Consider the following 26010-nt stretch of genomic DNA (forward strand, 5'->3'; position numbering starts at 1 on the left):
CTGCAGGTGCTGCAGTGTCCTTCCAGTTAGAGCTTTCAACCAGTAGTAGAAGTGCCGTTCCGTCTTCTAGCCGTCCAAAGCGTTCCTACTCGTATGGATTCTTCATTCATCACTCCAAGCAACGTTTGTAAGTTTAACAATGTAACTAAAACAATTCTTACCTACAAAATTGTCCCATGTGTGATGTCTGTAGGATTATTTTCATGCATACTTGTATGTGCAGCGTTGTTAGCATATGCAGATATGTTAACACGGTTACATCTCTCTGTGTTAGTATTATTAACTTGCAATGGCATTCTTTTTGTATGGTTTGAGATTTACAAATCCCTCAGTAAATTCAACAAAACGTCACCGAGGAGTTATTGAGTCTGTTTAATTGAATGGAGAGCTATCTTCTGCAGCCAGTGGGTCCATGGCTATGACTTTTGTTTTGTTTCATCATCCATTTTACTGCCGTGTTACAGACACCATTTGGAAACAAATAAGGTATGTAAATAAGCATTTACAGAATCTTTCTGTGTAAATAATTAATTTCACTGCATAAATATATGCGGCCTATAGTCCGGTGCGGCTAATATATGTTTTTTTCCCTAAAATGTTGTGGGTGCGGCTTATATACCGATGCACTCTATAGTCCGGAAAATATAGTATATACATGTGATTTCTTAGTTATTTGTTTATTTATAATACATTTGTAAAACATTTGAAAACCTTTATTTTTTTGACATAGTCAATATGGGGTATTGTGTGTAGAATTTTAAGGGCAAAAATTAATCAGTTCCATTTTGAAATAAGGCTGTAACATAACAAAATGAGGGAACAATGAAGCACTGCATTGCTAGAATGATAGGTGCTGATGGACTGGTCTGAGGTCAGAATGCAGAACAAATCTGCCTCAAACTGGGAATACAAGTAAACTGCAGCATTAGTGAGAAGCGGAGAAGCAGTGGTGCCGCCTTGTTAGTTATGCAGACGCACCTGTCTGATATAACGCTTTCAGAGCGGCGATGTCTGACAGGTCCTCTGCTCTGGCTCGACACAGCCAGCGGTTGTAGCTGAGGGAGACACACCAAGAGGATAAGCGAGGGTAATAAAAGAAATGTTGAGGTCAATCCATCAGACACAACAAAGCCTATCAACCCCATTTGGAGCCCTGCTGCTTTTCGTTTGTGTTGTTGGCTGCTCCTTCTTACTTCCTCTGGTGCTGCTTCTGCACGGCCGCCTCCGACATGTGACCTTGTAGGATCAGCTTGCGCTGCTTGTCCACGTCTCCCTCCATGCGGGCGAAGGCGTGGTTTCCCACCTGACCCAGGTCCGAGTCCAGGTTGTCCTCCTCGTAATCGTCTGCGCAGAAAACAAAGAACTGCTGTTCGAGCTGGATGAAAAAAAAAGATGCTGTTCTACCCAAACAAGCATGTTCTCAGGATTAGTCATGTCACAGCTGAATTATTTACTGTGTGTGAGTGTGCGTGTGCGTGCGTGCGCGTGTGTGTGTGTGTGTGTGTGTCCAGATGTTCTGCTGGCACCATGAGGATACTTCTCATCCCATCCAAAGCACTCTTGACTGATTCCAGTCTCATGCGTGGCGTCGTCTGCTCGGTTGACTTTATCAATGCTGTGCGGCCAAGTTGGCACCAAACAGAGAGACAGCTTGCCCAAATGTACAGTGGATCCCTGATTTGTTTTTTGCTACACAATATTTGATCAAAAATATAGATGTATCGTAGATTTCATTTGACTTTAATTGTGGGGAAACCACACCCATTTGTGACTTTTATGTTCAAAAGCTAGATCGTTTTTTTCAATAGTAAATTCTAGCTGCAACACTAACTCAGACTCCAGTACTAGCACTTGGTCTAGCACAAACACCGGTACTAGCTCCTTTACTAGGTCTAGCACTAACACCAGTAGTAGCTCCTGTACTACGTCTAGCACTACGTCTAACAATAAGACCAGTTATAGCTCCAGTACTAACTCCAACACTAACACTAAGTCCAGCACCAATACTCGCTCCAGCAATAGCACCAGTTCTAGCTCAATTACTAGCTCCAGCAAAGCACCAGCACTAACACCAGTACTAGATCCAGCAAAGCACCAGTACTAGCTCCATTAATAGCTCCAGCACCAGCTCCTGCAAAGCACCAGTACTAGCTCCAGCAAAGCACCAGCACTAACACCAGTACTAGCTCCAACACTAATACCAGTACTAGCTCTAGCAAAGCACCAGTACTGGCTCCCGCATGAATATCAGTAATAGCTCCAGCACTAACACCAGTACTAGCTCCATCAAAGCACCAGTGCTATCTCCAGCACTAACACCACTACTAGCTCCAGCACTAGCACCAGTGTTAGGTCTAGAACTTGCTTCAGCACGAGGTCTAGCATGAGTACCGTCCTGTTACAATTCGGTCTCAAAACGTGCAGCGATATTAACACAAGTTAGTATACAAGTGCTATAACCCAAGTTAAAATACTGGTATTATAACACAAGTTAATATACTGGTCTTACAACACAAGTTAATATACTGATGTTATAACACAAGTTAATAGACTGGTGTTATAACACAAGTTAATATACTGATGTTATAACACAAGTTAATATACTGATGTTATAACACAAGTTAAAATACCGGTGTTATAACACAAGTTAATATACTGATTTAATAACACAAGTTAATCTACTTATGTTATAAAACAAGTTAATATACTAGTAGTGTTATAACAAGTTAATATACTAGTAGTGTTAAAAGAAGTTAATATACTAGTAATGTTATAACACAAGTTAATATACTAGTAGTGTTATAACACAAGTTAATATACTAGTAGTATTATAAAAAGTTAACACACTAGTAGTGTTATAACACTACTAGTATGTTAACTTGTGTTATAGTTAGTATACTAGTGCTATAACCCAATTTAATATACTGGTATTATAACAAAAGTCTATATACTGGTGTTATAACACAAATTAATATGCTGGTGTTATAACACAAATTAATATACTGGTGTTATAACACAAGTTAATATACTGATGTTATAACATAAGTTAATATACCTGGGTTATAAGAAGTAAATATACTAGTAGTGTTATAACACAAGTTAATATACAAGTAGTGTTATAACACAAGTTAATATACCAGGGTTATGATAAGTTAATATACTAGTAGAGTTATAACACAATTTAATACACTAGTAGTGTTATAAGAAGTTAATATACCAGTAGTGTCATAACACGAATTAATATACCAGTGGTGTTATAACAAGTTATCATATTAGTGTTATAACACAAATTATTATACTTGTGTGATAAATAATTATTTTTTATGGGTGTGTGTTTGCAGTTTTCCGTTATTCGCACGGTTACATGCTGGCAACAACGAGGATCCGTGCTGTGACACTTTTATCTGTAACTGCTTGAGCTTCACATGATGGCGGGTGTGGTACGTTGTGCTGGACTAAAACCAGGTGTGTTTGTCATCTACATCTTGTGTCGTCTGTCAAGACCTTGCGCAGGTGTTCCTAACGAAGCGTCCTGTGTATGCATACTTTCCAGGCTTCCCGGTTTCTCGGCGATGCGGATCCGCCTCTCCGGCACGACTGGCTCGCCCTCAGAGTTGCCGATGTTGGCCGGGATGAGGGGCAGACACGCCCTCTCCTCCTGGTCAGAGCGGGGGTAGTACAACGGAAGCAGTTTCTTGTACACGGGCTACGGAGACAGAGTGCACGGGGTCAGTTCTCGTCTAAGGCGTGGATGAAATGCTCAGCCAAGTCGGACCTCCTCTGCGTCGGACACGGCAAACACTACCGCCTCCATGCTGCTCCCGTGCTTCTCCAGGAACCTGCGCACTGTTCCTGCAAACACAGCATCCGTTGAAAAACATTCTCGTCATACACATCATGGCCACTAGAGGGTATGTATTCCTCATTTAGGTACTATTTAGGTCAGGGCTGGCCAAACTTTCTCCACTGAAAAATGTCAGCATGTGGGGGCCATTTTGATATTTTTCATTTTCAAAACGAATACAATATATATAATTTTTTTTTTACCTTCAAGCTTCCCCTCAAGTTTGGTTCTGTGGACCCAAAAGGGTCCTCAGTCAAACAAACTTTAAAAATAATTACATTTTATTGACAAAAAATAATAATTCATATTTTTTTTATTATTATTAAACATTTACAGCAAATCTCTAGATCATCTTCAGTCAACTTATGTCAATATAAAATACAACTAACATTTTTTATGTTTCATGCCCTTTTTGTCAAAGAAAACTTAGGTTTTAACAAATGGCAAAAACACAACATATGCAATATTTTCCCCAAAAATTGTTTCTAAGTGGAATATTTGATGTGAATTAATTGGAGCCTTAATTAGGCCAATAATTTATGACATTGATTTTGATTTATGATTATTTTTTGAGCAACAACAAGTTATTATTTCTTTAAATCCACAAAAAATATTGGATATCAAAAAGGGCACCAATAATTTATAAAAGTGTTAGAAATAAAGTATACTTTTCTTTATTATTTTACTTTTGAGTTTTTTTCCGGTTTCTTTTATGCCCTTTTTGTCAAAAACAACCTTGTTTTTGGCAAAAACACAAAATATGGAATATTTCCCTTAAAATGATTTCTAAGTTGAATATTTGATGTGAAATAATTTGAGCCTTACTTAGGGCAATAATTCATAACATGGATTTTGATTCATTATTATTTTTTCAGCAACAACCGTTTTTTTCTTTAAATCCCACTCAAATTTTGGGGAATCCAAAACAGCCCCACTCATAAAAGTGTTAAAAAATAATTCTGACTTTTTTTTTTCTTCTACCTTTCAACACTTAGGTCTCTATATCAACTTTAGATCCATATGTGTCGTAGTGGTTTGTGCAGCCCTTTGAGACACTAGGGATTTAGGGCTATATAAGTAAACATTGATTGATTGATTGATTGATATGTGCATTGTAAGTTTTTTTTATTTTACTTTGTTTTTTTTTTAGGGTTTGTTTAATGCCCTTTTTGTTAAAGACCCACCAATTATGCAATACTTCCCTTAAAATAATTTCAAATTGGAATATTTGATGTGAAGTAATTGGAGCCTTAAATAGGTCAATAATTCCTAACAATTTTAATTCATCGTTATTTTTTTGAGCAATGACAGTTAAAAAACCCCCACTAAAATTCTTGGAGATCCAAAGGTCCTTACTAATAAAAGTGTTAAAAAATAAGTCATACATTGTCTTTTACTTTCAACACTTAAGTATCTGGATCAGGGGGCCGCAAACTATGAGACTGGCTGCTAAATTAGCCAAGAAAGTATGCATCCAAAAATTAATTTACTAAATGAACCCTCGTGGGTCAGTCCATGTTGTCTGGGATTTGAACGTCCATCATGCTAACCACTGCACTAAACTATTTACGTGGCTCAACTTCGGCAGCATCTCTTCCCCGTCATCTTTGTTGTAGCGGTGTAACGTTAAAGACGGGAGTGGAAGAAGTGTCAAAAGATGGAGCTAACTGTTTTAATGACATTCAGACTTTACTTAAATCAATAAAGAAGCAGCATTTTCTCACCCATGGCTCACTAGCGCAACATTGCCGGAAATGTGTCGAAACTTTGTAATCACTAAAATTCCTTGGGTGAATAATGTAAACTCACCACAGCCGTATGTTTAGCACTTTTTACAGACAGATATAAGTTAGAACGTTACACTACTTTATATTAGAAATGGCAAGAGCGGAAAATGAATGCCCCATAACAAGAAGATAGAGAAAAAGAAGAAGCTTATCAACTACTGTGTCGGTATGGACTACAAAGGCGGATGCGCGCACATTTTCAGGACTTTTGCAGAGCAGAAATATAGATCAGCAGGTACCAGAAGGTAAGAAAAGTTGTTTTTGCATAATATTGCCAAACAAAACGCCAGATAATATGTCTTACCTTATACACACACCATAATAATACTCGTATTACAATACATCAAGCGGTACGGCTTCATAGCTTACACCAAAGTCGTATTAAAACATTTTGGTAGATTGTTCAGCGCCATGTGTAATGTTCTATATTTTCAATGGAACATATACAATGTTGGTGTTGTTTACTAGAGTCATACTGCAGTTTACACATATCTCTTATGTGTGACTACTATCTGTGGTCACACTTATCATTTCACCATGTACCAAAAAAAAAACCTTTGAGGTCGGTAAGCACAAACAAAATTATTCCGAACAATAGGCAAACTGGGTTATAAGGCGCACTGTTGAGTTTTGAGAAAATGAAAGGATTTTAGGTGTGCCTTATAGTCAGAAAAATGTGGTATTTATTTATATGACTCATAGATGGAAACATTTTTTTTAATTAACAGTCGTTTTTTTTGGTCCGTTCTGAAGTTTAAACTCACATCGGTGGAATGAAAGCCATATGTGTTATTATCCTCTCAGCCAAACTGCATATCTGTTAAAATGGTTTCCAATTTTCAATGTTAGTGAGAGCGAATCAGCAAAAGTATTGCTTTTTTTCCCCCGTATAAATGTTTTTTTTACTACAACAAATACATTTTTTGATAGTGTGGAATATGTATTTGCAGGTAGTCGGAATAAAAAGGCAACCATAAGTGAGAATGGTGGGAGGAGTACAAATAATTGTCCTATATTTTGGAAAATCATGAATATTGTTAAAACAGGGAATTATTTAGGTAAACAAAAAACAAGTTTTTTTGTCCTAATCAAGACGAATGTTTCAATGGTGGAATAGTTGAGAAATACATGACAATTACGATTTAGTTTAAAACTGGTTATATTGGGGAATCAGTGTTCCCTCCAGAACAGTTGTTAGTTAAGGTGGTGTGAACTAGGCAAGCTTTGTCGCATGAAGAAGCCTACAACTTTTGGTTGTGTATTCCGCTCTGAATGCTAAATGGCAATATACGATACATATCTGGATATTTTACCGTAAAGTAAAAACAAAATACAAAACAGTCCTAGTTACCTGAGATACCAAGTATGTCATTATTTTGACTTAGTAAATATTGACTTACTAAGACAAAATAACGACTAAGTCAAATTAATGATTTACTGTAAATAAGCGTTTGCAATAAGTGTTTGAAAAAAAGACTTAAAAGTGGGGCCACATGCTGACAAAAGCTCAACTAATCATGCTTAATTTATTACAGCATTTGGGAAGCCTATAGTTGATTTTTATTATGTAAATGTTATATTTTTATTAACACGTGATAGCAGGGACCCTGTCATTCAAAACTAGGCTGCTTCATTACTAATGATTAATGTAGCTGAAAAAATAGTACAATAGCAATAGGAGAAACTATTCATCCCTGAACACCATGGAGTTCATGGAGGCTTTATGATCCAGTTACATTATATCAACTATCAGAGACAGACACTCTTCATTTAACATACAGTCCTTTTTTGCTGCTTCAACACAGAAAAAGGTAAAGTGAAAATAACTTAGTTGTTAACAGTAGGTCAATAATGTCTGTCTTTCTCTCAGACAGACAGGGCTTTGCGGCCCGTAACACTCACACACGCATGCACACACCCACACGTTAAGCTAAAAGCCAATTAGCCTTCACCTCAAGTACTGCTAGCAAGCTGAGCTGCCGCTTATATTTCTACAACATCAACTGGCTCATAGTGATGTTACTAGTAGTTGACTGGGAGGTGTTTATTATAATTTGGGGAGTGTCTGCTGCATTATGCTCACCTGCTAAACACCATTCTGCTAACCCGCACAGTCTCTCCTCTCTGCCTGCCTCTGCCGTGATCACTGACTCCATGCGCTCTGAATACTCACTGCTGATTGGCTCTTACCGCTCTGAATACGCACTGATAATTAGCTTTTACATGCATTCTGAATACGCACTACTGATTGGCTGTTACATGCGCTCTGAATACGCACAGCTGATTGGCTGTTACCGCTCTGCGTGTAACTAATCAGATGGTTGTGTAGGTGGGACAATGCTGGGTGCTGCAGAGACGTACTGACAGAGGCAGAGGCACTACGAAGCGTAGCAGCTTGTTAAGACTTTGGATTAGCGCCAAATGATAATATAAATAAATTTAATAAAGTAAAATACAAATAAGGCAACAAGATAAGTATCCTACACTTCTCTTTTGTAAAGTAAAGTAAATCTGAACAGCCGATATAGGCATCTACATGAACTGTATAATTTGCCTAAGAAGACAGGACAAAAAAAAAAAAAAAAAAAAAAAAAAAAAAAAAAAAAATTTTAAAGACTTTAGTTTAGGTGGTGGCTGTTTGTTGTTAAAGCAGTCGCCTTAACAACACAACGCTGCGGGAAACCCTGGGAATGTTTGTTGAATAAGCACACATAAGCTGAAAGCGCTGAACGTTTTTACGCTTGAACGGGATCAATCAGATAAACGGTTTGGGAGTTAGAAGAAGAAAAATAAATCGAGTAACATAGTAGCGTGGCCCCGGGGCCTCACTTTGGACACGTGGTGTTAGTGGAGTCGGGTACTAATGAATTGACGACGTGATAAGTGTGTGTCTTACTGAAGGCGATGTGCGTGGCGTCCTCCAGAGGGTACCCTCGTTTGGCTGTGCTGACCACGCAGAGGCCGACAGACGCCATCGACTGTTCCCTTGGCGAAACGAGAGACAGTGTCAGGTCAGTTCACAGGTTCTGAGAGTGTTTTCTGATGATGGACGAGACGAGGGAGACAACTTACGAGGCCAACTGCAGGATGTTCCTGTAGCAGCTGTACAGCGAGCTCTCGGCTGCCGTCCGGTACTTGGCTTTGTACTTTGGTCCCACCGTGTGGATGATGAACCTCGCCGCCAGGTTGAAGCCTTTGGTCAGTTTGGCCTCGCCAGTGCGGCATCCTACGCAGGAAATAGCGGTTATGGTCACGGACGCGACAGCTGCACACGCCACAAACGTGAGTCGGGAAGAGAAACCTTTGAGTTTCACCAGCTCGTCTCTTAGTTCGGGTCCCGCCAGGTGATGGATGCGGCTGGACACAGGGTTCTTGTCCGTCAGCAGCTCATTGCTGGTGTTGGTGATGGCTGTGCAACCCAACAGTGCCACGTCGCCCGTGCTGCGGGACAGTTGTTGTTACGAGACTGTCCTCTAGTGGCAGCCAGCAGCATAGACAACTAATACTAGTAGCAATATATGGAAAATGATATGTCATCCAGGGATAGCACTGTAATATATTAACAGTAATTTATCCATCCATCCATTTTCTACCGCTTGTCCCTTTTGGGATCGCGGGGGGTGCTGGAACCTATCTCAGCTGCATTTGGGCGAACGGCGGCGTACACCCTGGACAAGTCACCACCTCATCGCAGAACAGTAATGTAATGAAAGTAAAATTACTAGTAATGCAAGTAATACAGTGACAGTAATATTACTTATAATAAAAGTAATACAGCAGACAGACAGACAGATAGTTCTTTATTGATTCCTTCAAGAGAGTTCCGTCAGGAAAATTTAAATTCCAGCAGCAGTGTACAGAGTTGAGATCGAATTTAAAAAGTAAAAAGTAAATAATGGGGGTATAAATGGAAACAAAATAGAAAAATATTACAATAAGAATAAAAATTAAAAGCAACAATGAGAATACAAATATAACAGTAAAATAAGAATATAACAAGAGAAACTAGGCAGTAGTGACCATGTTATGAAAAAGTATTGTATTGTTATTGTTTTGGATCCCCTGTCATCCGAGTACGCCCCCATAGAGGAGTTGTACAGTCTAATAGCGTGTGGGATAAAATAATTTTTTGAGTCTATTAGTCCTGCACTTGGGATGAAGAAGTCTAGCACTGAACAGGCTCCTCTGGCTACTGATAATGCTATGCAGAGGGTGACTGGCATCATCCAAGATGCTCACTAGTTTTTCCACAGTTTTCTTCTCTGCCATTGTCACCAGTAAGTCCATTGACCGTAATATAGTGATATCACTGCAAAATACTAAATGTAATGTAGTGACAAAATGTAAGTAATGAAGTCACGGTAATATACGTGGTCAAAAGTTAACATACACTTGAAAGGAACATAATGTCATGGCTGTCTTGAGTTTCCAATAATTTCTACAACTCGTATTTCTGTGATAGAGTGATTGGAGCACATACTTGTTTGTCACAAAAAACATTCATAAAGTTTGGTTCTTTTATGATTTTATTATGGGTCTACTGAAAACGTGACCAAATCTGGTGGGTCAAAACTATATATACAGCAATGTTAATATTTGCTTACATGTCCCTTGGCAAGTTTCACTGCAATAAGGCACTTTTGGTAGCCATCCACAAGTGTCTGGCAAGTCTCTGGTTAAATTTTTGACCACTTCTCTTGACAAAATTGGTACAGTTCAGCTATTTTTTTTGGTTTTCTGACATGGGACTTGTTTCTTCAGCATTGTCCACATGTTCTCAAAGGGGATTTTAGGTCAGGACTTTTGGAAGGCCAATCTAAAATCTTAATTCTAGTTTGATTTAGCTATTCCTTTACCACTTTTGATGTGGGTTTGGGGTCATTATGGTGTTGGAACACCCAACTGCGACCGAGACCCAACCTCCGGGCTGATGATTTTAGATTGTCCTGAAGAATTTGGAGGTCATCCTCCTTTTTCATTGTCCCATTACTGTGCCCAAGACCCAACCTCCGTGCTGATGATTTTAGATTTTCCTGAAGAATTTGGAGGTCATCCTCCCTTTTCCTTGTCCTATTGACTCTCTCTAAAGCACCGGTTCCATTGGCAACAAAATAGGCCCAGAGTATAATACTACCACCACCCTGCTTGATGGTAGGTATGGTGTTCTTGGCATTCAAGGCCTCACCTTTTCTCCTCTAAACATATTGCTGGGTATTGTGGCCAAACAGCTCAATTTTTGTTTCATCTGACCACAGATCTTTAGACGAGCCTTAGGGTGTCGCATCTGGAGCAAGGGCTTCCTTCTTGCATGGTAGCCTCTTAGTCCATGCTGATGCAAAACACGCTTGACTGTGGACACTGACACCTGTGTTCCAGCAACTTCCAATTCATTGCAGACCTGCTTTTTGATGATTCTTGGTTGAGTCTTGATCATCCTGACCAATTTTCTCTTAGCAGCAGGTGATAGCTTGCGTTTTCTTCCTGATCGTGACAGTGACAAAACTGTGCCATGCACTTTATACTTACGACCAATTGTCTATACAGTAGACAATTGGTCTTAAGTATAGTTTGCTTTGAAATGGCTCCTAGTATCTTTCCTGACTTGTTCAAGTCAATTATTGTTTTTTCAGATCTGTGCTGAGTTCTTTTGACTTTCCCATTTTCACGTTTGTAACCAAGTCTAATGACTGCAGCACATGAGCCCCATTAAATGGGCTCATAGAAGTCGACAGGTGTCATCAATCATAATCACTCTCATGAGGTAAGCGGCCATGCCATCAAAGTAATTTGATTGTAACTTTTCTACACCACCAAAATTGATAATGTAATAAACCATAATAAATTTATAAAAGAACCAAACTTCATGAATGTTCTTTGTGACAAACAAGTATGTGCTCCAATCACTCTATCACAAAAACAGTAAGAGTGGTAGAAATTATTGGAAACTCAAGACAGCCATGACATTATGTCCTTCACAAGTGTATGTAAACTTTTGACCACGACTGTAAGTAGTACAGTGACAGTGACAGTGACAGAAACCCACTACTACCGACCACGCAGTATGATAGTTTATATATCAATGATGAAATCTTAACATTGCCAACATGCCAATTCGGCCTTTTTAGTTTACTAAATTGCAATTTTAAATTTCGCGCGAAGTATCCTGTTGAAAACGTTGGTATGACGACGCGTGAGCGTGACGTCTCGGATTGTAGTGGACATTTTTTTCCTGCCCGATCCCAGCTATAAGTAGTCTGCTTTAATCGCATGATTACACATTATTCTGGACATCTGTGTTGCTGAATCTTTTGCGATTTGTTCAATTAATAATGGAGAAGTCAAAGAAGAAAGATGTAGGTGGGAAGCGGTGTATTGCAGCTGCCCTTAGCAACACAAACACAGCCGGTTTTTCCTTGTTTACATTCCCAAAGGTGAAGCTTTACTAGGGAACAGAGCGCTCCAGCGAACATGGTTCCCTACCACATGTCAACCGGCAGGTTTCGGTGAGAAAATTGTGGTAATAAGTCGGCTCTTAACGTAGACATGAGCGGAGCTTGCGTCCTCCTGCAGCTGCGGACTCTCTTACCTCCTCCCACCGGAGACACTGGCGGTCACCACACCCGTGGCCACACCCCTCCGACTTCCAGGTACCAGTATAACATCTGAATCGCTCCCACTGCCCTCGCCTTTTTTTTCCTTTTTTTTTCTAGTCCTTCACTATCCTCATCCACAAATCTTTCATCCTCGCTCAAATTAATGGGGAAATTGTCGCTTTCTCGGTCCGAATTGCTCTCGCTGCTGGTGGCTATGATTGTAAACAATGTGAGGAGCTCCACAACCCATGACGTCACGCGCACATCGTCTGCTACTTCCGGTACAGGCAAGGCTTTTTTATTAGCGACCAAAAGTTGCGAACTTTATCGTCGATGTTCTCTACTAAATCATTTCAGTAAAAATATGGCAATATCGCGAAATGATCAAGTATGACACATAGAATGGACCTGCTATCCCCGTTAAAATAAAAAAATCTAATTTTAGTAGGCCTTTAAGAGCTATTCAGTAGGATTCAAGGTCCAAGCTACTGAATATGCTAAAAAGAACAGTAAGCAGCTATGTTTTATTAATATACCGTAGCTGCGTGTGTCAAATATGAGTCATTAACTGACTCCCGCCTCCTGGTGGTGAGAGCGCTAGTAATCTTTCTTGCGACTACTCGGCTGCGGAAGAAGTGACAACAAGCAGCAAGAGTGAGCAGCGATCGTTTATTTTCTCCTCTCGCTTGCATTTTTAACATGGAGGATTACATATCTAAAAAAAACTGTTTTCTAAACTGGACTTTCAATCAAAGCAGGACGTAATAAAGGAAGATCATCGAGACAGAGAGACTTTTAAAACTGAAGAAATATAAGGAAGACTTCTATAAACAAGTTATCGATGCTTTTGATCAGAAGGAGCTGCGCATGGACTTCATTTATAAGTAAAGGTAAGACCATAATAACGTTTTTTTTATTAAATGTGCTTTTCATGATGGTATCCTTACATCACACTCAAATTTATAAGCGCAAGCCTAAATTTACCACATGCCTTTGGTAAGTGGCGGCGTGAGAAGAGGTTTTAAAATATTTAGCGCATGCTTGCTTTTAACGCATGCCTTTGGTAAACGCCGGAGTGAGAAGAAGAAATAAATTACTTCGCGCCCCGGTGGCAATTCAAATACGGTAATAAAAGTAGTACAGTGACAGTAATATAAGTAATATCGTAACAATAGTTTTAGTTTTAATGTTCTTAAAGGTTTGTTGTTGTTTTTCTTAGTGACTAAGCATTTTTGTTGCAGGAACAACATTCATCCGCAAAAACCCTTGATTGATGAGATCTTCCAAAGGCCAGTAGCTTTAAACGTCAGAATTGACTCAAAACACATGTTACAAACGGTCATGAGTCCGAGAGGGGGGTGTCTCCTAAGGGCATGGCGGTCATGTTAGCGCATCAGGAATGCGAGCGCTCCTGGCCACGGCTGAACACACCGCCAACAACAAAAGAAGCACTCAAAGTGGAGCTCCAGACCGATCATGTGGTATTCAGCAAGGAGGAATTAGGGTATTGGACTCTGAATAGAACCAGGATCTAGACCACCATGAAAAAAGAGGTCCTTTGATGGAAGTTTTCTACTCAATCATTATTGGACCTTCTTGACTCCTTAAGATTAGAAAGAACCAATGGCTGAGGTCAAAGGTTGTTAGCGCTCTATCAGGAACAACAGTCAACAAATAAAAGGTCAAATATCTCTTTTTTTTAACTCTATGTGTAAATATTGCACCTTACAAATCCCGACCAATTCCAATAACTAGGAATCGAAACCAGTACTCAACGGGGCCTATTTTCAGTACTTTGCTGTGCGATAATAAATATTAATTAAATTTGATAGTAATATCTTATTTTTATTGCAACTTCTTAAAATAAGCTATAGTGGGGCAAAAAATTATTTAGTCAGCCACCGATTGTGCAAGATCTCCCACTTAAAATGATGACAGAGGTCTGTAATTTTCATCATAGGTACACTTCAACTGTGAGAGACAGAATGTGAAAAAAAATCCAGGAATTCACATTGTAGGAATTTTAAAGAATTTATTTGTAAATTATGGTGTAAAATAAGTATTTGGTCACTTCAAACAAGGAAGATCTCTGGCTCTCACAGACCTGTAACTTCTTATTTAAGAAGCTCTTCTGTCCTCCACTCGTTACCTGTATTAATGGCACCTGTTTGAACTCGTTATCTGTATAAAAGACACCTGCCCACAGCCTCAAACAGTCAGACTCCAAACTTCACTATGGCCAAGACCAAAGAGCTGTCGAAGGACACCAGGAAAAGAATTGCAGACCTGCACCAGACTGGGAAGAGTGAATCTACAATAGGCAAGCAACTTGGTGTGAAAAAATAAATTGTGGGAGCAATTATCAGAAAATGGAAGACACACATATACACACACACACATATATATATATATATATATATATATATATATATATATATATATATTTTAGGGGTGTAACGATACGTGTATTTGTACTGAACCGTTTCGGTACAGGGGTTTCGGTGGTGTACCAAACGAGTAGACATGGTAGCAGCTAGCAGGCTAGGACAACATGTAAAAGCCAGAGCTGGAAGACCCTTCTGCCTCGTTAAGATCTCCCGTTTGGGAACACTTTGGCTGCGCGATGCAACAATGGAGGACGGATGTTTGCCAAGATTGTTCAGCAGCTGCTCTTGACAACACGTCAAACATGTGTTGCACCTTTGCTGCTTCCGGCTCCCATAGTGTCTCCCTTGCGCGCACAACCCTTCACTCTACCCGGCAGTGGGTCTCCACAGCTCCAGACTCCAGGGTAAATAAAGAGTCTAGCGATTAATTGCAAATCGTGGCTTTATTGAGGTCTTGCACACAGCCAATCAAACAAAACACTAGCCACTCCTGCGCTCTACCGCTCTCTCACCTCGCTCGCCCGCACACTCACTGACGTCACATGCTGTCACATATTAAAGGGCCACACACACACACACACACACATACGCTACTCTCATAAACCAGTGGTTCTCAACCTTTTTTCAGTGATGTACCCCTGTGAACATTTTTTTAATTTAAGTACTCCCTAATCAGAGCAAAACATTTTTGGTTGAAAAAAACAGATAAAGAAGTAAAATACAGCACTATGTCATCAGTTTGATTTATTAAATTGTATAACAGTGCTAAATATTGCTCATTTGTAGTTGTCTTTCTTGAACTATTTGGAAAGAAAGATATAAAAATAACTAAAAACTTGTTGAAAAAGAAACAAGTGATTCAATTAAAAATAAAGATTTCTACACATACAAGTAATCGTCAACTTAAAGTGCCCTCTTTGGGGATTGTAATGGAGATCCATCGGGATTCATGAACTTCATTCTAAACATTTCTTCACAAAAAAATAAATCTTTAACATCAATAGTTATGGAACATGTCTACAAAAAACGGCGGGCGGTGTTGATGAATGCCCCGACTTAAACAAGTTGAAAAACTTATTGGGGTGTTAGCATTTAGTGGTCAATTGTATGTACTGTACTGTGCAATCTACTAAAAAAAGTCTCAATCAATCAATCAAAAAAAGCACTTTATATGTAGAAAGGTTTTGTTAAGAAACCATTCTGAGCCTTAACTTATTTAGTTATTATTTTACATATGTTATATATGTATTAACCCTGGCAATGGACCCTGTGTGTATATAATGTTATGCCATTGTTTACAAATTTGTTAAATAAATAACCCAAAAATGTATATTTTGTTGTTTTCTTACTGTACCAAAAATGAACCGAACCGTGACCTCTAAACCGAGGTACGTACCGAACCAACATTTTTGTGTACCGTTGCACCCCTAATATATATATATATATATATATATATATATATATATATATATATATGTATACACAGTGGGGCAAAAAAGTATTTAGTCAGCCACCGATTGTGCAAGTTCTTCCACTTAAAATGATGACAGAGGTCTGTAATTCATCATCGGTACACTTCAACTGTAAGAGAAAGAATGTGAAAAAAAAATCCAGGAATTCACATTGTAGGAATTTTAAAGAATTTATTTGTAAATTATGGTGTAAAATAAGTATTTGGTCACTTCAAACAAGGAAGATCTCTGGCTCTCACAGACCTGTAACTTCTTCTTTAAGAAGCTCTTTTGTCCTCCACTCGTTACCTGTATTAGTAGAACCTGTTTGAACTCGTTATCTGTATAAAAGACGCCTGTCCACAGCCTCAAACAGTCAGACTCCAAACTCCATTATGGCCAAGACCAAAGAGCTGTCGAAGGACACCAGGAAAATAATTGTAGACCTGCACCAGACTGGGAAGAGTGAATCTACAATAGGCAAGCAGCTTGGTGTGAAAAAAATCAACTCTGGGAGCAATTATCAGAAAATGGAAGACATACAAGACCACTGATAATCTCCCTCAATCTGGGGCTCCACGCAAGATCTCATCCCGTGGGGTCAAAATGATCATGAGAACGGTGAGCAAAAATCCCAGAACCACACGGGGGGACCTGGTGAATGACCTGCAGAGAGCTGGGACCGAAGTAACAAAGGTTACCATCAGTAACACACTACGCTGACAGGGAATAAAATCCTGCAGTGCCAGGCGTGTCCCCCTGCTTAAACCAGTGCATGTCCAGGCCCGTCTGAAGTTTGCCAGAGAGCACATGGATGATACAGCAGAGGATTGGGAGAATGTCATGTGGTCAGATGAAACCAAAATAGAACTTTTTGGTATAAACTCAACTCGTCGTGTTTGGAGGAAGAAGAATACTCAGTTGCATCCCAAGAACACAACACCTACTGTGAAGCATGGGGGTGGAAACATCATGCTTTGGGGCTGTTTTTCTGCTAAGGGGACAGGACGACTGATCCATGTTAAGGAAAGAATGAATGGGGCCATGTATCGTGAGATTTTGAGCCAAAACCTCTTTCCATCAGTGAGAGCTTTGAAGATGAAACGTGGCTGGGTCTTCCAGCATGACAATGATCCCAAACACACCGCCCGGGCAACGAAGGAGTGGCTCCGTAAGAAGCATTTGAAAGTCCCGGAGTGGCCTAGCCAGTCTCCAGACCTCAACTCCATAGAAAATCTGCGGAGGGAGTTGAAAGTCTGTGTTGCTCGGGGACATCCCCAAAACATCACTGCTCTCGAGAAGATCTACATAGAGGAATGGGCCAAAATACCAGCTACTGTGTGTACAAACCTGGTAAAGACGTATCGTAATCATTTGACCTCTGTTATTGCGAACAAAGGTTATATTACAAAGTATTGAGTTGAATTTTTGTTATATATATATACACATTTATATACATACACATATATGTAAATACATATATACAGTATATATATACATACATACATACATACATACACACACATACATATATATATTAGGGCTGCAATTAACAATTTGATAATCGATTAATCTGTCGATTATTACTTTGATTAATCGATTAATAATCGGATAAAGAGACAAACTACATTTCTATCCTTTTCAATACTTTATTTTAAAAAACAGCATACTGGCACCATGTCCTTTCGACTTGCCAAATAAAACAAGGCAAGTGTTACAAAAATGTTTGTTTTTTATTTATAAAGTGCACCATTGTCAAGCACAATAGCAGTAATTTTGCTTAGGAGAATTTCAAACCTGTCTACTACCTATTCCAACCACTCTGTAGTGTTGGATGCTGAATGTCTTTCCTCTAGTGGAATGGTCGTAAGGCAGATTGACTTCATGTTCCATTTGTCTCCAATGTAATGGCATGTATTGCCAAGGTAGGCTACACTTGTCCACACATCAGTAATGAGAGCAATTTGCTCTGTGTGGCCTTTATGGCAGTTTGCACTGCTTGGAATGTTTGCTCGTACTTCCTCTCTATCACTTTGGTAAAATGGGTCCTCAAGGGAAGAGTGTAACCAGGGTTGAGGACGTGAATCATTTGTCTAAAACTTTCATCCTCCACCATTGATAGTGGCCTCTTGTCAGTTAACAACATATTCAGGTAGCATCAGTCAGTGCAGCCGCTTGCTGTGGTGTGCACAACTTCCTTTGTACCAAGTCGCTAATGCTGCCTTGTTTTTTTCTGAAATGAGAGAAACCATATTATGAACGTACATAGTAGCATCATTTAGATGTAACTCAATACACACCCAGTTGATTTTATTAATCATTTCTGACGTAAAAGGCAAATACGCCACCACATAAAGAAAAAACAGCTAAATTAAATAAATGGACCTTGGAGTTGCAGAATACACCAATAACAACACAGAAATGTAACTCATCAGTTCAGAACTGGGTCAGATAATGTACACGTTTCTGTTGTGAATAATAAAGGATTCATTTTAGGCTGCCTGTGAATAATATCATGAAATATTCCAGCACCTTCATAACGTTTAGTTATATTAAAGTGTCACTCAAATCTAAATAGATTTATATGGCTTTTTGGGGCCCGGCTACATAGATCCATTATGAAACGAACCTGAGATATTTCTGTCCGCTATGTTAATATCCAAATTGTTAACCGTGCGTTTTCGCTCTCAAAACTGAGTCAAATGTGCCGGAGACACATTATGAGCCCCACGTTGCAAGAAAGGGATAACGTTAACGTTACTCACAAAAAAGAGCTGCCGTGCTTAACTCATGAATGCCTGTTGCCACTCATAGCAACACAGAAAATTAAGTCGTCGACTCTCCAACACGTTCCTAACACTCTGAAAGTTAATACACAACAGTTGCTGCAGCGCTGCCTTAAAAAAAAAATCTTGGACACAACGGATCAATTTATCCGGACTCTGGACTTACAGTTACGTACCGTGAGTTCTTCCCTTCATCCATTGCTCCTCTTCAGGTGCTCCCGAAGCAATGTTGTCCTTCCGTGCCAGGCAATGTCTATGCTGCACATTTTGCAGGAAACTGTCTTCTTTGCAGTGTTTAAAGTAAAGTTTTCAGACACTTTGGACAACTTAGGTCGTAGTCGTACACTTTTCTCCATTGAAGCATTAACCTCAAGATGTTTCTCCGCTGAACTATCGATCCTGTTTACCTCCGCCATTTTTCAAATGTTTCCAGGCAAAGGATACGGCGTGGTCACGTGAGCTGCACATGACACATCCTTGGGTGGCTCACTGCCACCACATGAGACGTAGCCTCAGCGCCGCCCTGGCACTGTTTTGTACTGTTTTTGTGCTTATTTTGATTATTGTTTCTCAGCTGTTTGTAAATGTCGCAGTTTATAAACAAAGGTTTAGGGGGAAAAAATAAAAAAAATATTTAAAAAAAGAGCCTCAGCGCATGCGCATTGCATACATCCAACGAATCGATGACTAAATTAATCACCAACTATTTTTATAATTGATTTTAATCTATTAGTTGTTGCAGCCCTACTATATATACACACATTCATATACATATACACATATATATATATATATACATACACACATGCATATTTACATACATACATATACATACACATACATACACATACATATATATGTACACACATATACATATATACATACACATACATATATACATACACACACACATATACACACACACACACACACACACACATATATACATACAAAGATATATATATTATACATATATATATATATATATATATATACATACATACACATATACATGCATATATAAACTGTACACACACATTTATACATATATAAACATATATATACTGTACACACACACACATATATATATATTAGAGATATATAGCTAATGATTAATATGATTGGACATTAAGAGTATGTGAAAGTTTGACTTCACCTTGTAAACATGGCTATGTGTTTAGAGTGTTCTGAATTTTTCTCATTGTGCATTTTACTGGATTTAAGCGGTTTTAATTTGAATTTTCTGTGGTGCTTGGACTTTTTTTTATAACATCCAAAAAGTTCAGTGAGCAGATAGTGTTATGTGTGACCATGTATGTTGACTATTTGTGTTGGCTGCAGTTAGCACCATGTGTGGGAATGGCTGTTTGGATTGGGTCATAGAAGTGAATAAAGTGTACAATCCATGGTCATTAACTAGATTTACTCATGTTGTCCACATAATGGTGGCAAATTTGCAGAAATTAAACTGTCAACTGTAGGCGCCCCGCAGGTATGACTCCTTATTAATGCGGGCCAACCACAGGTGTTTTTGTTAGCTGTCTGTCCGCGGGATTACGCAAACAGCAATATATAGTTTTCCAGAAAACTGTTAAGAGAGATAGTGCAGAAGAATGTTGGTGTAAATCCCAATAAAAGTACCGACTTTTTGTTGCTACAGTCTATTTGCATCTGGGCCTAGTATGGGCAAGTCTGACTCATTAGGTTTGTGTTTAAACCAAGCAACTGTTGCGCCAAAGTGACTCACAAGAGGACGATTTTTCGGTTGATGTCAGGCCTGAAGGGGAAGGGAGAGGGGAAGGACTGCTGGCTGAGCAGGCTGTCACTCAGGTCCTGCGAACTCTGCTGGCCCTCCTCGCCCAGCATCTCCTGCCAGGTGGCGAGGGTCTGGACGTCCACGAACTGGGAGCGAGTACCCAGAGGATCCATCCCCTCAGGCATTGCAGGCTGTCGCCTCCCTGCAAGTCCAAATGATTAGCAAGTATCGATACTTCCATACTAACACTGCAAAAAAATACATCCATACCTGCTTTTTGCAGTATGGTCAGTACCGGACACTAACAACGGGTACATGTGAACTGATACGATACCAATACCTGGTGCCTGGAATTCAACACCTGTACTTTTGGTAAATAAATATTAATTGTTTGATAGAAAAATAGTTTATTTATTCATTTCATAACCATGCTGTCCAGTTGCTTTATCTTGTTTTCATATTACATTACATTACTTCCAAGACATTACTATATAGGCTATCTGGAGGCGCACCTTAGTTAATGCACTCGTGGCTTTCGCAGGCTTTCCTTTTGATAACAAACTCGTTAAATAAAGAATAAACTAAGTTATTTTGTGATACGAAAGTCCATTTTTAATTTCTTCTCAAAAAAAGCATAAATTCTTATAAAACAAAATTCACACTGCCGTCAGCCTGCGGTCAAAAACAATAAATCTCTGGTGCGCTCCACCTGAGTGCAATCAGTGCGCACCTAAATGTCCTTTGCTTTTGCTCCCCAGCGCCACTCAGGCATGTAGGCAAAATGCTTCCATCACTATCTATGGTATGTTGTCTAATAAGGAAATAGCTTTTTCCAAGAAGCCAAATGTGTCATGTTGCGCCCTACAAAGTGTTTATACTGTAAGTATTGCACTCACTACACACCAACTTTTTGATTGTAACAATCATCTCAGTTGTATTTTTCGTGACCAAATTTGGAGGTGTTGAAATCCATCCCTCCATCCATTTTTCTACCACTTGTCCCTCCTGGGGGTGGCGGGGGTGCATTCGGGTGGAAGGCGCAGTACACCCTGGACAAGTCGCCATCTTGCAGATAGACAGACAGCATTCACACTCACATTCACACACTATCACCATGTAAAATCGCTAATGCTAACAGTAGCCTGTCTATGGCAAACCCAATGTAAATTAGCATCAAGCTAGCGCATTTTGAAAGAGTGGAGCATTACTTACTTCAGGGCTATACTTCACATAAAGTTCTTAATTCTGATGTTTTCCTTATTCTAGCATCAATAAAGTCCATTGATTTCCTTTCAAAACTATGTTGGATCGATATCTATCTTCCGTAAGGCAAAAGTTGCTGAGCACAGCTCGATTTGGTTGAATCTGAGGACTATAAATTGATCTATCAATTCATCGTTGCGCCCCAAATAATTACATAAATTGACCTCTGTATAAGACCACCATATTGAAAGATTATTAAGAACAATACTGTTTGTTTTATATACTTGAAGGCTCCACACCACTGCTGTTCTTTTCAGAATGTAAAATAGTTGTCATTTTTAACACAGTATTGTTTGTTTTGATGCATTGGAAGTTGAGGTGGGGGAAATAATCAATTTTTAGATGCATGGCAATTCGGACATGGATGACTGGTAATTACACAAATTAACCTCTGTACACTACCACCATATTAAAAGATTATTAAGAACAATAGTGTTTGTTTTATATACTTGAAGGCTCCACGCAACTGCTGTTCGTTCTACAATGTAAAATAGTTGTCATTAATTATCAAAGTATTGTGTTAATAAAAATGTACTGGGAGTTGAGGTGGAGGAAATAATTGATTTTTAGATGGATTACAATTCAGACATGGACGACTGTAAAACCAGTGAGTAAACATCAATTATTGATAATTTATTTATTGTAAATAAAGAGTGCAGACAGTTCTAAAATTTGGTGGACTGCAGCGAGCCACCTCACCTATTGAGCACTTATGGTCCAGTTTTGCAGACATATTCCATCCATCCATCCATTTCCTACCGCTTTATTCTTAGCCAACTCAGCTACAATAATTTTAATAAAAGTGGGAATTAATTTAATTGTTTTCTTACTCCAAATTAATTGTTTTATTTAAGTTCCAAGTGATAAGTGCTTATTAAGTGAAACGAAAAAAATGTAAAACTACACTAATATACATAAATTAAAGATGCATCAATAATCAATTTTAAAAGAACACTGATGGGTTTCTTTTTTTTTCAATTTTATCGCAGCTAGTGCTGTGGTTTATATTACAAACCCCGTTTCCATATGAGTTGGGAAATTGTGTTAGATGTAAATATTAACGGAATACAAGGATTTGCAAATCATTTTCAACCCATATTCAGTTGAATATGCTACAAAAACAACATATTTGATTTTCAAACTCATAAACTTTTTTTTTTTTCCAAATGATAATTAACTTTAGAATTTGATGCCACAACACGTGACAAAGAAGTTGGGAAAGGTGGCAATAAATACTGATAAAGTTGAGGAATTCTCATCAAACACTTATTTGGAACACCCCACAGGTGTGCAGGCTAATTGGGAACGGATGGGTGCCATGATTGGGTATAAAAAGAGCATCCCAAAAAATGCTCAGTCTTTCACAAGAAAGGATGGAGCGAGGTACAACTCTTTGTCCACAACTGCGTGAGCAAATAGTCAAACAGTTGAAGAACAACGTTTCTCAAAGTGCAATTGCAAGAAATTTAGGGATTTCAACATCTACGGTCCATAATATCATCAAAAGGTTTAGAGAATCTGGAGAAATTACGCCACGTAAGTGGCATGGCCGGAAACCAACATTGAATGACCGTGACCTTCGATCCCTCAGACAGCACTGTATCAAAAACCGACATCAATCTCTAAAGGATATCACCACATGGGCTTAGGAACACTTCAGAAAACCACTGCCACTAAATACAGTTCCTCGCTACATCTGTAAATGCAAGTTAAAGTTATTCTATGCAAAGCGAAAGCCATTTATCAACAACATCCAGAAACGCCGCCAGCTTCTCTGGGCCCGAGATCATATAAGATGGACTGATGCAAAGTGGAAAAGTTTTCTCTGGTCTGACGAGTCCACATTTCAATTTTTGGGGGGAAATATTGGACATTGTGTCATCCGGACCAAAGGGGAAGCGAACCATCCAGACTGATATCGATGAAAAGTTCAAAAGTCATGTTATGGGGGAGCATTAATGCCCAAGGCATGGGTAACTTACACATATGTGAAGGCACCATTAATGCTGAAAGGTACATACAGGTTTTGGAACAACAAATGCTGCAATATAAGCGCCGTCTTTTCATGGGCGCCCCTGCTTATTTCAGCAAGACAATGCCAAGCCACATTCAGCACGTGTTACAACTGCGTGGCTTTGTAAAAAAAAGAATGCGGGTACTTTCATGGCCCGTCTGCAGTCCAGAACTGTCTCCCATCGAAAATGTGTGGCGCATTCTGAAGCGTAAAATACGACAGCGGAGACCCCGCACTGTTGAACGACTGAAGCTCTACATAAAATAAGAATGGGAAAGAATTCCACTTTCAAAGCTTCGACAATTAGTTTCCTCAGTTCCCAAACGTTTATGGAATGTTGTTAAAAGAAAAAGGTGATGTAACACAGTGGTGAACATGTCCTTTCCCAACTACTTTGGCACGTGTTGCAGTCACAAAATTATATGTTAATGATTATTTGCAAAAATAAAAAATAAAGTTTATAAGTTTGAACATCAAATGTCTTGTCTTTGGATTGCATTCAATTGAATATGGGTTGAAAATGATTTGCAAATCATTGTATTTCGTTTATATTTACATCGAACACAATTTCCCAACTCATATGGAAACGGGGTTTGTATGTGAATCTGAATAAATACTTGATAGTTTGAAACAATTTTTTATAGAGGCTTAAAGTATGTGGGCTCATTGTAGAAATGCATAGGTATCGGACGGTATTGAATACTGAAATTCTAGTATCGGGGCAGATACGACACTCCCACCACCTGAAGCATACGGTCTTACTCTTACATATTTTTCTTACGTATTTTTCTTAAAAGGAACAATGTTCAAAGTGTCCGGCGTAAAGTTGACATTCACATACCTTAATGCCAGCAGTAGCCCGACGTAGAGGAGATGTCCACGTCAAAATAGAAACAATCCTCTAAAACCCAAACAAACCCTCAAAATGAGCAGAAGTCTTTTAAGTTTTCATCCCGCAGACAAAGTAACGCACGAAGAACACGAACATCAGGACTCAAAGTGTTAATTAGCCAGCTTTTTCACAGCGAACAGCCATGCTAGTAGTCTTGTCAGTGCCACTTCAAAGAACCTGGATACTCCCAACTACATCCGGTCTCGGATTTCAAACTTAAGTCCCTATTAAACTAAACTCGTCGTGAATGTTGTATCTTATGCACAATAACTATCTAAATGCACTTTTTACGAATATTAAATTAATTTAAGTTGTATATGTGACTTCAACGTCCTCTAGACTTACATTAATAATGCAAATGTGTGATCGTAATAACGCTTTTATTTTTTCGACATCGATCGGTGTCTTATTTCGTATTTTTATGCAACTTGACAAATCCTTCCTCACAGCTGCCAGTCAGCTGACTATCACATCCGCCGTGTCTAGTTTATGGAAGTGAGATTGTTTATTCTCTGCGCCGAGATGAAAAAAGAGGAAAAAGCAAGTTTATGATGACTCGTCTCTTATCAAACCCCCAGGTGCCCGGGAGTAAAGCTCAAACGACAGTGTTTATGACCCTAGGCAAAAGCAATAGAACAAAAGTGATGAAACGCTAACTACACAGTTTAACAATATCTAATTATTGTTGACTGTCACCCAATAAATATAATTGTAATGTAATGTTACTACGGAGTACATGTTTTCAAACACAAGTGCAGAGTGACAATGATGCGAATGATACTCTGACATCGATTCGTTTGGACTGACGCCAGTCGCTCTGGACAACTCGAAGCGAAACAAGCGGAGCGACAGTGTTGCTGGGGTAAGACGTAAATTTAAGAAACATCTAAAGCATCTTCATTATAATTATGTATTCTAATTATTTAATTTACGCAGAACATATATAATATCGAACTACACAGGAGTTAAGGCGCTGCAATGAGTCAGAAACAGTCTACACGTGGGTCTACGGTTGTCCGGATGGCAGCGATTTGTTGCACGAGGTTAGCCGGGCGGACGGGGTTAGTTGGCAATGCCATCGGTGCTTCTTTGGCAATACGTTGAGCCCCGCTCGCTCGGGGTGTGTCACACAGAGAAACGATTCGCTTAGCTTTGGTTAGCAAGTCGCTACGAGCAACTGAAATAATGCCAACAACTAATGTGTAGTGAAACAATTAAATGTGAATAAAAGCATCGT

At 39.1% G+C, this 26010-nt stretch overlaps 2 protein-coding genes and 1 long non-coding RNA gene across 4 annotated transcripts in view; 1 reads left to right on the forward strand and 2 right to left on the reverse strand.

Annotated features, from left to right (window-relative positions):
- The window catches only part of gdap2 (ganglioside induced differentiation associated protein 2), a 38716-nt gene extending 13735 nt beyond the window's left edge, over positions 1–24981 (reverse strand). Inside the window, exons 1-9 of the mRNA XM_061879540.1 lie at positions 24723–24981; positions 20596–20806; positions 8933–9072; positions 8704–8857; positions 8528–8616; positions 3776–3852; positions 3547–3706; positions 1194–1344; positions 979–1055 (exon numbers count right to left, since the gene is read on the reverse strand). Coding sequence (XP_061735524.1) covers positions 979–1055; positions 1194–1344; positions 3547–3706; positions 3776–3852; positions 8528–8616; positions 8704–8857; positions 8933–9072; positions 20596–20789 — 1042 coding nt within the window. The 5' untranslated portion in view covers positions 20790–20806; positions 24723–24981. The remainder of the gene's footprint in view (positions 1–978; positions 1056–1193; positions 1345–3546; positions 3707–3775; positions 3853–8527; positions 8617–8703; positions 8858–8932; positions 9073–20595; positions 20807–24722) is intronic.
- On the reverse strand, positions 17701–20587 carry LOC133538174 (uncharacterized). Its single transcript, XR_009802940.1, has 2 exons — positions 19025–20587; positions 17701–18295 (listed from the first exon to the last, which is right to left on the reverse strand). It is a non-coding gene; the product is annotated as an uncharacterized LOC133538174 (long non-coding RNA).
- Positions 24982–25232: 251 nt separating the features above from the next.
- The window catches only part of wdr3 (WD repeat domain 3), a 29287-nt gene continuing 28509 nt past the window's right edge, over positions 25233–26010 (forward strand). Inside the window, exon 1 of one of the 2 annotated variants that reach the window (XM_061879542.1) lies at positions 25233–25635. The gene's annotated coding sequence lies outside the window, so the exon portion shown is untranslated. The remainder of the gene's footprint in view (positions 25636–26010) is intronic. The other variant, XM_061879541.1, reaches the window with a different exon arrangement.

Source organism: Nerophis ophidion, linkage group LG19, assembly GCF_033978795.1.
Source record: "Nerophis ophidion isolate RoL-2023_Sa linkage group LG19, RoL_Noph_v1.0, whole genome shotgun sequence".
NCBI lineage: Eukaryota > Metazoa > Chordata > Actinopteri > Syngnathiformes > Syngnathidae > Nerophis > Nerophis ophidion.